This window comes from Microtus ochrogaster, chromosome 18 (assembly GCF_000317375.1).
Source record: "Microtus ochrogaster isolate Prairie Vole_2 chromosome 18, MicOch1.0, whole genome shotgun sequence".
NCBI lineage: Eukaryota > Metazoa > Chordata > Mammalia > Rodentia > Cricetidae > Microtus > Microtus ochrogaster.
In genome coordinates this window covers 61,258,601-61,272,493 of record NC_022020.1, presented here as the reverse complement: position 1 = coordinate 61,272,493, position 13,893 = coordinate 61,258,601, and the positions used below count along the sequence as shown (strand labels likewise).

At 48.2% G+C, this 13,893-nt stretch overlaps 1 protein-coding gene across 2 annotated transcripts in view; it reads right to left on the bottom strand.

Moving 5' to 3' along the window:
* Loxhd1 (lipoxygenase homology domains 1) overlaps positions 1-13,893 on the bottom strand; it is a 137,723-nt gene that overhangs the window by 59,173 nt on the left and 64,657 nt on the right. Inside the window, exons 18-23 of one of the 2 annotated variants that reach the window (XM_005356289.2) lie at positions 13,016-13,176; positions 9,574-10,054; positions 8,952-9,106; positions 7,110-7,243; positions 2,412-2,578; positions 1,557-1,661 (exon numbers count right to left, since the gene is read on the bottom strand). In XM_005356289.2, the coding sequence (XP_005356346.1) occupies positions 1,557-1,661; positions 2,412-2,578; positions 7,110-7,243; positions 8,952-9,106; positions 9,574-10,054; positions 13,016-13,176 (1,203 nt within the window). The remainder of the gene's footprint in view (positions 1-1,556; positions 1,662-2,411; positions 2,579-7,109; positions 7,244-8,951; positions 9,107-9,573; positions 10,055-13,015; positions 13,177-13,893) is intronic. The other variant, XM_005356290.2, reaches the window with a different exon arrangement.

The window sequence follows — 13,893 nt, the reverse complement described above, 5'->3', positions numbered from 1 at the left end:
TATGTTGTGTGTATGGTCTGTATGTGTGTGTGTGGTGAGTGTGTTTGTATGTTGTGTGTATGGTATGTATGTGTGTGTGGTATATGTATGTGTGTGTGGTATATGTATGTGTGTGTGGTATATGTATGTGTGTGTGGTATATGTATGGTGTGTATATATGGTTGTATGTGTGGTACATATATGATGTGTGGTGTGCATGTTATGTGTGTGTTTATAATTTTTTTTAAAACCTTTTCATGTAAACTTGCAATTCCCCATCTGCATCTAAAGAAAACCCCTCTCCATTTCCTTGCAGGAGACGGCAGCAGAGCATCCAGGCAGTGTGGGCTCTTCTCCCACAAGCCTGGCAGTTCTCTGCATGGGGACAGAGCCAGTGACAAGGTCACCTTCCCCAAGCTCATGTGGGGATGCCATGTGCAAACACTGTCTGGAGACACACCTGGACTCACAAGGAGAGATGGCTTCAAGTGCCCTCACTGGCTGTGGAATTTGGGGCTGGCTGTGGTGTCGGCTTGAAACCTGAGGGGGACTCAGTCTTCAACACCCTCTCCTACCTTCTCCTACCATGCTGCCTTGAAGCCCCCTCCCCAGGTTGAGGCCCTCAGACAGAAAGCCTTTTGGCAGGCAGACTGGAGTGCTCAGGGGACAGACAGATCCCGGTGCCAAGTTCAGCCTCCTGCCAGCCAGTGGTCCTGGGGAAACTGCTTGATGTCTGTGGCTTGTCTTCCTCAACCCTCAGAAAGGTGGCCTGGTGCTCTCCCCACAGGGCCACTGTGAGGTCTGAAGAAGACGAGGATTCTAAGCGCTCAGGAACGTGGCTGACAGCAGAGAGGCCCAGGAGAGAAAGGGCAGTGGCAGAATCCCTCACTTCTCTGGGAAATGATGCAGGGACCATAGCAAGCACAGTGATTATCAGCTGTGACCTAATTTATTATACACCATCAGCTTTATTCAACCCCCTAAGTAATAGTGACAATCGATGTTCACTGACCCCTAAATTTTAGGTGTTCTGTGTAATAAAAGTCACAGCCCTGAGACATGCATAAAACTTTATCTCTAACAAATGGGAAAGGCACAGGGTGGTTAAGCACTTGCCCCTGATCACACAGCCAATACCAGAACGAATGGGAATTTGAATGAATCAGGTTTCAGAGCTATGCTTTGGATCAGCACATCACTGCTGTAGATGGGAAGCTTGGGGTTAAGTCCATTCTTTCTTCAGTGGTGCTCAGCACAGAGCTTCCAGTTAACGCACGGAGACTCCTTGAAGAATCGTTTCAACTATAGACACAGGCAGAACGGCCAGGGGAGGATGGAGTGGAAGGTGACAGCACTAAATGAAGGTGCCACCCTCACGGAGTCAGCATCCAGCTTCTGGAACAACGCTGGCACTCCCTGAAGACCTCATAGGAGGGGACCCTGGGACCCTGCAGGGCTGAGTTTTATTGGACTTGAAAGAGTCCTTTCTTCCAGGTGATTTTGGGGGCACAGTTAGGGCAAGGGTTCCTTTGCTGCTAAGTCCACCAGGGCACTCAGGAAAATGCTGTGTTCCTTACCATTGTCATCTTGCGTGCCAAAGAGTGTGATGAAGACATTGGCATCTGTGCCAGCATTCTTCTTGTCCCCAGTCTTGACGGTCACTGAGAATGTGGTGGATTTATCTGCCGGGGGAAGAGGGCACAGAAGTGAACCCCCCAAGGAGCGGGAGAGAAGGCTGCTTGATCTGTCCACTGTGGCTCTGTCACTCCAGTTCCTCCCCTGTATCATCCTCTACCTGTGATGGTCATGGTCACCATAAAAACAGGTCTGTTCATGTGGTCAGTCCTGCAAACAGCTTTCTTTGTGGTGCCTTTAACTCCAGAAACCCCCTCAAGATATAGAAACGTCTCTGCCCTGCCTATAGGAAGCCCTTGGTCTGTAGAGGTGGTACATGGTCAGGGAGGCATGAGGTGACTTGGGTGTTAGCAGCCCATAGCCAGGAGCTCTGGTCTGACCTCTCTGACCTCTCCAGACTGGACAGGGCTTTAGGGACTGAGATGAGCATCACGGGCCTCTAGTCAGCTAATATTTTTCCCACAGAAATATACCTCAGGAGCCCAGAAATGCCCTGATAAATCAGAACTAGCTCAATCATTTTGTCCCTGAATAACACAACCCTAGCTGTGAACCACCTTACTCCAAATCCTATGCTAGGCATATGGGAGCCTGCCCCCTCCCCCACAACTTCTACAATCTCTCCACGGCAGGAGGAAAGGGCAGGACAGCTAGAGTATCCAGCAGGAAGTGTCCAGAACCCATAAGTAGGGAAGAAAACAGAGGGGAAAGGGAAAGAGAAGTGGGAGGGGGGAGAAAATGGAGGGAGAAGAGAAGAGAAAATGGGGGATGGGAAAGTCATCTCTAATACAAGGAACCTTTTTGTTCCAGAGCCAGGTTGTCAAGGGGGTTGTTGTCACCATGTCCTCCACCCTCCTCGTCTTCGCTGGGTAGCACATAGGACTCATCCACTGGCAACAGCTCCCTGGACAGCTGCCCATCATCCTCCTCCACTGCTAGCCACCTTTGGCACGGGAAGTAGTACCTGAGGGGTAGGGTGAGGAAGATTGGGGTGTCTCTTCGAGATAATCTCATATGGGAGTTGAAACAGGCTTAGAATGAAGGACCTGCATGGGCTCAGACTCCCCTTTTGTGACCTCCATGGCATTGCCCACCCATTCTGTCCAGTCTAGGAATTACCCACAGTCTGCTGGAGGTAAATAATAAATCAAGAGACACGCTCAGCCCATGAGCTGAGTAGAAAAATCTAGAGAGGGGCTTATGAGAACCATTATTACGCCTTCCTGGACAATCTGAGTTGGCTTCTCTGGCACAGTGCTGCACAAGGCAGGTGCACCACACCCATGTATGCAGTCCATGAACTTTGATGACACTGGGGGAAGACAGAGTGTCTCTAAGAAGTAGAAAGTGACATCAAGGGAGATGATGTCCATGAAGACTCCTCCATAGAAAAGCATACCCAGTACACTGGAGGGGCTCAGAGAGGATGGTGAGCCAGAATGGGGGGGGGCGGTAGACAGGTGCTTAAGGGCTGGAGGGGCCCGGAGAGGAAGGTGGGCCAGAATGGGGGGGCGGTAGACAGGTAGACAGGAGCTTAAGAACTCACTTCTACAGGTCAATGCTCTGGTTCCTGTTCCCAGACTCCTGCTAACCCTTGTGTAGTATTGAGCAAACTCCTAGGATTGTCAGATTTAGAAAACGATTTAAACTTTACACAAACAATGGATCATGTTTTGTCTATATCCCACCTGATATTTGGCATATACTTGTGTTGTTAAGGGTAGGCTCTCTGGAGGAATCTGCTAACTCAACCACTGTTGCTCCTCTTTCTTTCCTTCCCCCCTTTTCTTCTTCTCAGCCATGTCAAGGCACCCTTGGAGGCTGTAGGTCAATGTCAAAGACCCAGGACAGCTCAAAAGGTCTGAGCATGCAGCCCCTCTATAAGCTGGGGGCCATTGCTCTCCATCTGTTCCCTTTCTCTTTGCCCTGATGTGAAAGGGTCATTTAGGAACTAACTCAGCTCTAGGGTGGGCGGTATCCTGGAGAGTGTCTCCTCTTGTCTGTGTCCTCAGCAACTCCAAATGTTAGAGAAGAAGATCAGAGGGTGTGACGTCAGCCCAACACTTGGATGGCCGAGGAAGATGGACCGGGAGGGCAAGAGTGAGTCACTGTGCTGAACTATCCCTGCATCTCTAGGATGAAGCCTTGTGCTGAACTATCCCTGCATCTCTGGGATGAAGCCTTGTGCTGAACTATCCCCGCATCTCTGGGATGAAGCCTACTTGATCATGGTGGATGATTTTTCTGATGTGCTCTTGCATTTGATTTGTCAGTATCTTATTGATTATTTTTGCATCAATGCTCATGAGTGAGATTGGTAAGGGGGTTGAGAACACTGACACCGTCCTTATCTTGTGAGAATGTCTCTTTTCCTCCAAGATTAAGCTGTGCTCGTTGTCATTGTGAGGGCTGTTGAAGACAGCTCATTACAGACCCTCACTAAAGATGATTTCTTACTAATGAAGAACAAACCAGCGACACGTGCACAGAAAAACATGGGGCAGGACGGAGAAATGAGGAAGGATGCAAAAACCAGCGAGGAACCTTCCTTTCGCAAGAACAGGAACGCACTCTGCCTGGACACCGATGTAACCAGAACCCCTAGCTGTGCAGAGTAAAAAGTTCTTGCAAATTTCCTGAGATACACAAAAGAACAGTTGGACAGGAGAGGAAATGTACCCGGGGGGGTGGCACTTTAATTTCTAAATATACAATTCTCCACACATTCATTTAATGGCAGAACAGTCAAACTCCCAAGAGGAGCTTTTTTTTCTTTTTCCAAATCACTTAATGTCTTGATTTGGAAAAGGTAAGAATAGCTGATATTCTGAGAGGCTAATGAAAGAGGACAAGTGCTGACAGACATTCAAACAGATTACAAAGCTACAATAATTTTTAAATTGTTGGGCTGGACCAGATGTGTCAAATCAACAGAACCGAGTAACCAACCCTGCCTGAGCCGGAGGAGAAGCTGAGCGCAGTCTCCCTCCAGCCTGTCTCTCAGCTTTCCCTGTCCTTTCTGAGCTGAAAGCCTTTGGCTTGCTGGGGCACCTTGGGAAGTAAGCAGGGCAGTGCCAAAAAGCCAGCTTCTTAGGGGAGGAAATGACAGCCATAATGAGGCAGTGACAGGTGCTGGGAAACCTAGCATGAGTTTGGCAGCAGATCCACACAGGTCAGGATCCTATGGTTACCAAAGTTGTTTTGGCAATGAGAACACTGTGAGGTATACATTGGGTATCCTTGACACGACCAGGTAGGGTTTGTGGGGGAATAGGGTGAGTCTCGTTACCTCCTGTTTTGTATGGAAGTTGGCCCAAAAGAAGGACAAGGTTTAGGATACAGCAGGCTGCAGGCCAAGAAATTTATCCAACAAATATTAATTTATTAAGGGCTTACTAAATTTCCCATAGTGTCAGACCCTCGGCAGCCCTGATGCCATTCCAGAACCAGCATGCTTTCCTCTGCTGTCACTGATCTCCCTGTGGAAGAGCCCTCTGCCAGTTCGATCACCCTGGATCCCCTCATCTAATAGGCAGTGTGACCTAGTGGTAGGAACACAGCACAGCACTGAAAGGCAGAGGCTGGTGGATCTCTGAGTCTGAGACTAGGCTGGTCTACACGGCAAGTTCGAGAACAGCCAAGCTTAGGCAGTGAAAGGCATAAAGCTGGTGAAGATGTAATTGAGTGGGAATCATGTTCCAGCTCCAATAAGCAGCAGAACTTGACATCTTTGGCCACACGGTTCTGGTTTTAGAGTTAAGGTGAGAAGAAAGGAGTTACATAATAAAGTCACTGAGGCTAGGTACATGTTAGGGTATCCCTGAACGGAGGCCTAGGAGAGAGGTCATTGTGTGAAGCTGTGAAGTTGAAGCCCGAATTGCCTTCAAGACCCCAAGATGTTAGAGATGCCAGAGTCGTGGGATAGCTGCCACGGAGAGCTGCTAACAGGGAGTGGAACCGGCCCACGAGAGAGAAGTGTGCTGCAGTCAAACCTGAATGGAGTTGGAGCTCCGAAGAGTGTTTTGACATCAGACATGGAGAGGAAGAGTTTGGCATTTTCCCAGTTGGTTTTTGCTCTTCTTTGATCTAGCATTTCTATGCTCCTTTCCTCGAGTTTTGGAATGGTAATATATGCTCTGTACCATGTGTTGCAAGTATGTGATCTGTTTTTGATTTTAATTTTTACAGGGGATTACAGTTAAGAGATTGCCATGCATCTCAGCAGAGACTTTGGGCTTTGAAACAAGTTTGAGACTGTTGTAGACTGTGGGGACTTCTGAAGTTGGACTGAATGCAGTTTGGCTATAAGCTTTTGGAGACCAGGGAGTGGGATGTGGTGGTTTGAAAGAAAGTTGTCCCCAAGGGGAGTGTCCCTATTAGGAGGTGTAGCCCTATTGGAGGAAATGTGCCACTGTGGGCTCTGAGGTCTCTTTCCTTAATCTTAATCAATGTAACAGTCTACTTTCTGTTGATTGCAAGATGTAGGACTCTCAGCTCCAACACTACGCCTGCCTGCACACCATGCTCCCTGTCATGATGATAATGGACTGAACCTCAAAAAAAAAAAACCTGTAAGTGAGCTGCCCTGATTAAATGTTTTCTTTATAAGAGTTGCTGTGGTCATAGTGTCTCTTCACAGCAAAAATAAAATAAAATAAAAATAAAAAAATAAAATAAAAAAACCAAACTAAGACATGGGGCTAGGGCTCAACCTTCCAGGGTACATGGGCTCCTCCATCTATGGAAACACAGCCTAGGTCCCAGCCTAGGTCAGAGACTGACTATGAGTCTCCAACAGGTACCAATCCAGCTCACAAACCATTACATGCATCAAACTAACCACGGATTTTGCATTTGGTTGAGAAGAAAAAGTTGAAAGAACTTTGGGGCATGAAATTCAAATTTCAATGTCCACAGGTTGGCACACAGCCCCATTCCCCATTTCAGCGTCATTTAAGGTTGTTGTTTAGAGACAGGGTCTTACTATGTAGCTCTGACTGGCCTAGACCTTGCTATGTAGACCAAGCTGGCCTTGAACTCATAGAGATCTGTCTGCCTCTGTCTCCTATATGCAGGGGTTAAACCTGCATACCAGCATGCTCGCTTAAGCTCAGGTTTTACTTTCCCAGTAGAGAGTCTTTTAAAGAGATCAAATGCTGTGGAAAACTGAAAGTGTTTTCTATATGGCCCTTTTAGAAAATGTTGCTGATCTCTGGCCCCTGGAGCACTAAAACCAGGTGCTGTAAGTTTATTTCTCCGTGGAGAGTTGGGGGTGAGCTGCTGAAGGGGTGTTCTACAGGGCTGTTATCTGACAGGACTAGAACTTCTGGGAGGGAGAGAAGAGATGCAATGCTCACCCTGATTCCTTACTGTCATCCTGGCCTTAGCCAACCGACCCTCACCTTCAAACATCACGTTCCAGTACCTGGTCCTCTCTCCAGGACCAGTTTAGTGCCAGGCATAACCTCTTCTCCCTCCCCTCAAGTCCCACTCACGTGATCTCATTATTCATGTCGGTGATGTCTACCCTGTCCAGGAACCAGCCTGGCCTGTTGCCTGCGTTGTCATGGCGAATCCGAATCTTGGTCAGAGACCCCAGGTCAATGGCGTAGATGGTAAAGGTATCTGTCTAGATATAGAGAAAGCATGACTCAGAGGGGCAACACATGTCCGCTCCCACACCCACCCCATGCTGCCCTCAGATCTAGATAAAATGGAGAGCCAGTAAGTGGATGGGGTTTTCTGGATACATCTTTAAAATCCCCTTTATTTTGAAAAAGATTTCAAACCTTCAGAAACCTTGCAAAAATAGATATAACTGTGGTCTACCTTCTCTTAGATGTTACCCCTATATGCAACATTAGTTGGATTACTCCATTTTGTCTCTCTTTTATGTTCTTTGTATGTTTTTTTTTTCTGGAACAGTTTATAGTAGGTGGTAGATACTAGGATCCTTGACCCCTAAATATTTCAATGTGGGTCCCTAATAACAAGGGCATTCTCATTTACCATCACGCAGTGATCAAACTTGTGTTAATTTCATCATAATACAGTCATGGGTACTTGAGAATAGAGATAATATTCTGAGAAACACATCGCTAGGTAAGCTCACTGACAAACAGCATACTGTGTGTTTACACAGTTTGAGATGGCTCAATGCCACTAGGTGGTACACTCTTAGGGGACCACAACACACCTGCCATCCTTATCTGCTGAAATGTCACATGGCTGTGCTATTATCCACATGCAACCAGTATTAATACCGACTGCAACAACTCTCCCAGTCTATCCTCTACAGGAATGCTCCAATCCAGAAATACAATGGCAATAACTTTCCAAGATAAGGCATCGAGATGCAGAAACAAAACGTAGTACTGAATCACGGGAGGGATGCTGGAAGAAAACATGCGTGGAAAGGAAATAGCTCGTGGCATGAGCTGGAAAGTACTTCAGCAGATCTTATTTATTGTCCCTTCCTGTGTTGACAAGAGAACCTGGTCCGGAGGGAGGGTCAAGAACAGGAGGAAGACAGGAGGGAGGGACAGGCGAGTTTGTAAAATCTTGAAGGACAAGAGAACAGCTTTCTTCAGCTCTCATTTCCACGTCTTTCCCTTGTTCCTGGAAGAGTGAGGTGCACACACGTCATTCATGGCTTCCCTTCCTCCAAAGAAGCGTCAGGCTTTGTGACCACTCTTTCAAGGTCATGGGGGGAATCCCTCGGCCCCTGTCACACAGTTCCATCACACTTCATTCCTGTCCATCAAGCCTCCCAGAGTGTCACCTCTTTGTCTTGTGAGACAGGGTCTCACTATATAGTAGAGACTGGCCTCAAACTCAAGGGCTGGAGAAATGGCTCTGCAGTTAAGAGCATTTGTCCCTCTTTTAGAAGACTAAGATCTGATTCCCAGCACCCACATGGTCATTTACAGCTGCCTATAACTCCAGTCCCAGGGGATCTTATGCACTCTTCTAACCTCTGTGGGCACCAAATACACATGGCAGACAGACATACATGCAAGTGACCCGTACACAAAAGATAGAAACACATCTAGCTTTTAAATTCGGTTCACTTAGTTTCTGAATACAGTTTCTCTGACTGACCCTGAAGACCAACTAGCCTATGGGATTCTTTTGCAGGAATTTGCCTTTAGCCTTTTCATAACTCTCCACAAAATACTGCTACCTATAGAAGGGTAGCTGCAGCCAGGCCTCGTTGGGCTGAATACAACACCCTGTTAGACACACAGCGAAAAAGATACTGGCTGAGGTTGCTGTGGGCAAAAACTGTTCCATATCTGGCTCTCACCCACCCAGGGGCCAGAAAGTTCTCACTCTACCTGGCCCTGCTCGAATTTGTTGGACTTGTCTGATTTCTTGAGAGGCCGCTCCCCTGTGTCCCCATATTCCTCTCCGTAGATGGTCAGGTAGACGTTGGCATCAGTGCCAGCCTTGGGCACATTCCCTGTGATCACCTGGACCTCGTAGGTGTTGGCTGGAGATACAGAAAAATGCAGCGTTGAGAACACCAGGGTCACAAGATAGAGCAGTGTCCCAGGCCCTTGGATCCAGGTAGACCCTGGAAGCAGGAAAGTTCCACTGCTATGGCTATACAAGCTTACTCTCCTCCCACCCAATGCTTGCATTTGCCATGAAATCCACAGCCATTGGGCCTCAGCAACCTTCCTACTTTACCCCCATATTCAGCTCTATCAAGATGTGTGATGAGTCCCTCCCAAAGCCAGTGTTTCCCCTTGAAGGGACAGGTCAAGGGTAGTGTTTAGCTCCAAACAGGCGGGTCAATGGTCACTTTCCAAGTGCAAGTCAGGAGAGGTATTTATGGACCACAGTGGGATTCCACCTACTTAGTCTCTACCTGAGGGATACTGAGTCACCCTGCCCCCCTCCCTGGTCCCTTTAGGAGAAATATCCGCCCCCCCAACTTTTTTTTTTCAGGCTTACGCTCAGGACCAGACCGACCAGCTGGGACCAATTCCACGACAAGTTCATTGTCTTCCTTGCCCCGGGCCAGCCAGCGGTTGACTTCGAACTTGTACTGTTCGATCACCTCCTGCATCCCGGGCCCAAACTCCTCCTCTTCCTCCTCCTCCTCCTCTGTCTCTTCTTCTTCCTCCTCTTCTGACGAGGACTCTTCTGAAGAGGACTCTTCCTCCTCGTTGCCCTCATCCTCTTCATCACTTCCTTTCTTTCTCTTCTTCTTCTTCTTTCTCTGCAGCTTGGCCTTCAGCCTTTCCTTCTTCAGCAACTGCCTCAGCTTGTCCTTCTCCTTCTTCTTCCGGGCCTCCTCCTCAGGTGTCAGGTTTGCCTCCTGCACCACCAAGTGCCTCAGCCACACGGTGTCCACGAACCAGCTGGGCCCAAAGCCCTCGCCGGTGTGTCCCAGTCGGATCTTGTAGATTTCACCCACATCTGCCGCTTCCAGCTGTGCAAAGTGCAGGGCAGTGGCTGGCATGGCCCCTGCCATCCTCCCAGCCTCCCCCAGTGCTGAGCTGCCCTGCAGAGAGGTCGGGGCCCCCACTCAGAAGTTTGAAAGTTCCTGCTCCCCCACTGTGCCTAGCCCTTCCCCAGGTTTAAGAAAAAAACATTTCTTTCTACTCCTGTGGCATTAATCTCCCTGTTCTTTCGTCCCTCCTCTTCCTTCTATGTCTTCATTTATACAACTTCCTCACAATGCTAGCACTTCTGTTAGTCCCTTCTCACCTCCAACTCCAACCTATTCACAATCCTGGGCCTCCTTATTACCCTAAACACGCACAGACCGAGCCTGGAGGCTGTGGCACACGCCTTTAATCCCAGCACCCAGGAGGCAGAGGCAGGAGAGTTCTGTGAGTTGGAGGCCAGCCTGGTCTTCAGAATGAATTTAGGAGAGCCAGGGCTACACAGAGAAACCCTGCTTGGAAAAACAAAAAAACCTAACAAACAGAAAAACCACAGACAGAGTCTTCATGTGGTCACTATTAGGGAGATACATTTAGCAATAAACAAAGAAACATGTTTCTCTTTTGTAACATATCAAATAAACAAAATCCTCAAACATTTTCTCCAAGGTTTCCAACCTTCCCAGTCGCACAACCTTGCCTTGAGCTCAAATGGGGCCCAGAATGTAGTTATCCCTGGTCCTCCTGCCACGGAGGTGCTCCAGAGCTGTGCTGTGGTTTGAATATGAAACAACCCCCACAGACTCCTGCGTCTGAACACCCAGTCTCCGGAGGGTGGCACTGTTTTGAAAGTTGTGAACCCTTCAGTAGCCCTGTTGAAGGCACTGAGTCACTAGGAATGGACCTCATGGTCTCAGAGCTCAGCCACATTCCTGCGCGCTCTACCATGCCTTCCTTATCACGATGGACCCCATCATTCTCAACCATAAACTGAAACAAACACTCTTGTCCTCACACTGATTTTTCCAGTATTTTGTCACAGTAATGAAAAAAGAAATTAATACAAGCCTTGGGCTCGGGTTCCTTTTAGGGACAAAGACCACCCTTTGAAGTCTCTTCCCATGGGCCGAGGGCACAGTGGCTCACCCTCAGCCTCAGATCCATTTCACTCTGTCATGAGTTCCACGGTCTCAGGAAGAGGGAACTGGGGTTCAGATTTTGAGGGGAGCACAACACTAAGTGTGTTTGGCTCTCCTGAGCGCCTTTAGATCGAGTCCATCTTCACGCTCAACGCTTTTCAAAGTCTAGTCCCACCAGTTACCCCATTTGAGCGCCAGCAATCTGAGGCCCAAGGCTGTCAGAGTCATGCACTTTAATGCCAGAGCCAGATGAGAACACAGCTCCCCAGACTTCAGATCCAGGGAGCCACAGTGGAGATAACCCACCTTTGTCAGGAAATCATCAAGCAAGATGGTGACTAGGGCCTAGGTAAAGCAGAATTTCTCCTTTGTTATTCAGGGGATAGGAACTGTAATCCAGTGGCTCAGTTACATTTCTGACTGTGTATCTGACCCTGGCTCTTTTCACTGCCATGGGGACTGTGAAGCCAACCAGGCAGTAATGACAAATTGGTGATACTGACGAGGAAGCCAAGGAGGTCCCAACAGGTCAAATATGTAGGCTTGGGCTTGTCAGCAGTGTAGGAGGACATACGAGCCCATGTGGTGTAGGAGTTCCTTCTGTTTGTGTGTTGCTTTCATTGGATAATGAATAAAGAAACTGCCTTGGCCTAGTTGATAGGACAGAACTTAGGTAGACAGAACTGAATGCTGGGAAGAAGGGCAGAGTGGCAGACACCATGGATCTCCTGCCTGAGATGGACGTTTGTTAGAATCTTGCTGGTAAGCCACAGTCACGTGGCGATACACAGATTAACAGAAATGGGTTAAATTAAAATGTAAGAGTTAGCCAATAAGAAGCTAGAGCTAATGGGCCAGGCAGTGTTTAAATGAATACAGTTTCTGTGTGATTATTTCAGGTGTAAGCTAGCTGAGTGGCCAGGATGACAAGCAGCCCACTCATCCTGTTACACCCATGAAGGGCCTATACCTGTAATGTTCCAGACATTCATGACCTTGGCTGTCCCCAACTCAGGACCTTTCCTGGGCATTGGAGAAAGCTCTCCATTGAAGACCAAGGTGTTTGAGGTCGAGGTCAACCATGGAACACCCAGCATGAGCGTGCTTCCTCTGCACACATGTCTGCAGATGCACATGCATGTGCTTGTACATATACACACATACACACACAAATGCTTTCATATCCAGCATAAAATACCCAGTGGCCTCTGCATCCTCCCTGTTACCAACAACGTGCTCACATTGACATCATTTTCTCCTTCTAGTCAAATACTTGCAATGTGGAGAGAAGAAGCTCAAGGACATTAAAAACTCATCAGTAAACTCTGCCACCTCCCAGGAGACTGCCTGAGAAAGACAGACTTGTCACCAGCCTGGGAGAAGCTCAGAGTCAGAGCCATAGACAGGGAGTAGGCGGAGAAACCCAGTCCTGGTGCCATCATCGATGAAATGAGAACTAGCCACTGCAGGCAATGTATCAGGAATCCCTGATTGAACTTCCATGAGAAAACTATCTCCGAGAACACACCCACTCCCAAAGGCTGGAGTGCTTTGGGGGTGTGGATGAGGTAGTACTTTTCCTCAAAGATCACCAAGTAACACAAGTACAAGACCAGGAAGGACCCCAAACTCAGGTCCAAGAAACAAGTTACCATTCATGGGCACGAGGTGGACCATGGATGCGTACCCACATTTTCTCCTCCCCAGTTCAAGCCTCTACACTCAGCTGGAGGTCAACCTGTCCTCCAGGTAACACCTTCCGTTCAGCTGGAGGGAGGCAGCCTGTTCTCCAGTGGGTGTACTCAGGGCACTGGCACAGCGACTGCCAGTCTCTGTTGGCACCCCTAAGGCCTCACACTCACACACCTGGAATATGTCCTTGGATGCTCGATCAAAAACTTTGGAGCGGCTGGAGAGGAAGAGTACTTCGGTCTTGCCTTCTTCACCATAGATCTGCACATAGACTCGGGAAGTGGTACCTGCTCCGCCTACATCCCCCGTCCAGACCTCAATCTCATAGTGGACCACTAGGTGGACACATATGGGAGAAATGGAGTTATTTAGTAAGAGGAGCAAACATTTCCCCAGCCCTTCCCACCTGCGCTTCCCAAGCCCATCCCGCGTGCCTGGTCCTTCACGGGCATCGTCTTGTGCAACCTCCCCGGTATGATGAGGCAGCATTTTGCAGATGGACAAGTTTAGGCTTAGAAGAATTGAGTAGGTTGTGAAAAGGGCAAACCTATACAATCGTCTGTTACATCATCTCATCCACTGCAGCCCATCGTCCTTGGAGGCCAGGAGCGAGGGGGCACCCCGCAATGGCTGGCACTCTCTATTATCTGTCTATTATCTGCCTGCCTGCTGTAGTTTGAATGCTTGCTCCCGCTAAGACTCACACTGAAATCTAGTTGTGATTATGAGATGTAGAAGCTTAAGAAGCGATCAGGCCTTCTGGCTGAGATTGAGTGTGCCCCCTTCTTTCTCGGTCCCTATCTGCTGTGACAGAAGGCATCAAGAAAACTCTCGCCCATGCCAGCACATTAGTACTGAGCTTCCAGGGTACGGAGCTGTAAACCAATTAGTTTGGGTTCATCCCACGTTATATAGTCTATAATACTATAGAGCACTGCTACCATACTATTGTAATACTACATTGTAGCAACAAAAATTAAATTAAAAATTATAAAGCTACTGCTACTAGGCAGATACCACAGGGCAGGAAGAAGCGAAAGCTGCATTTATTT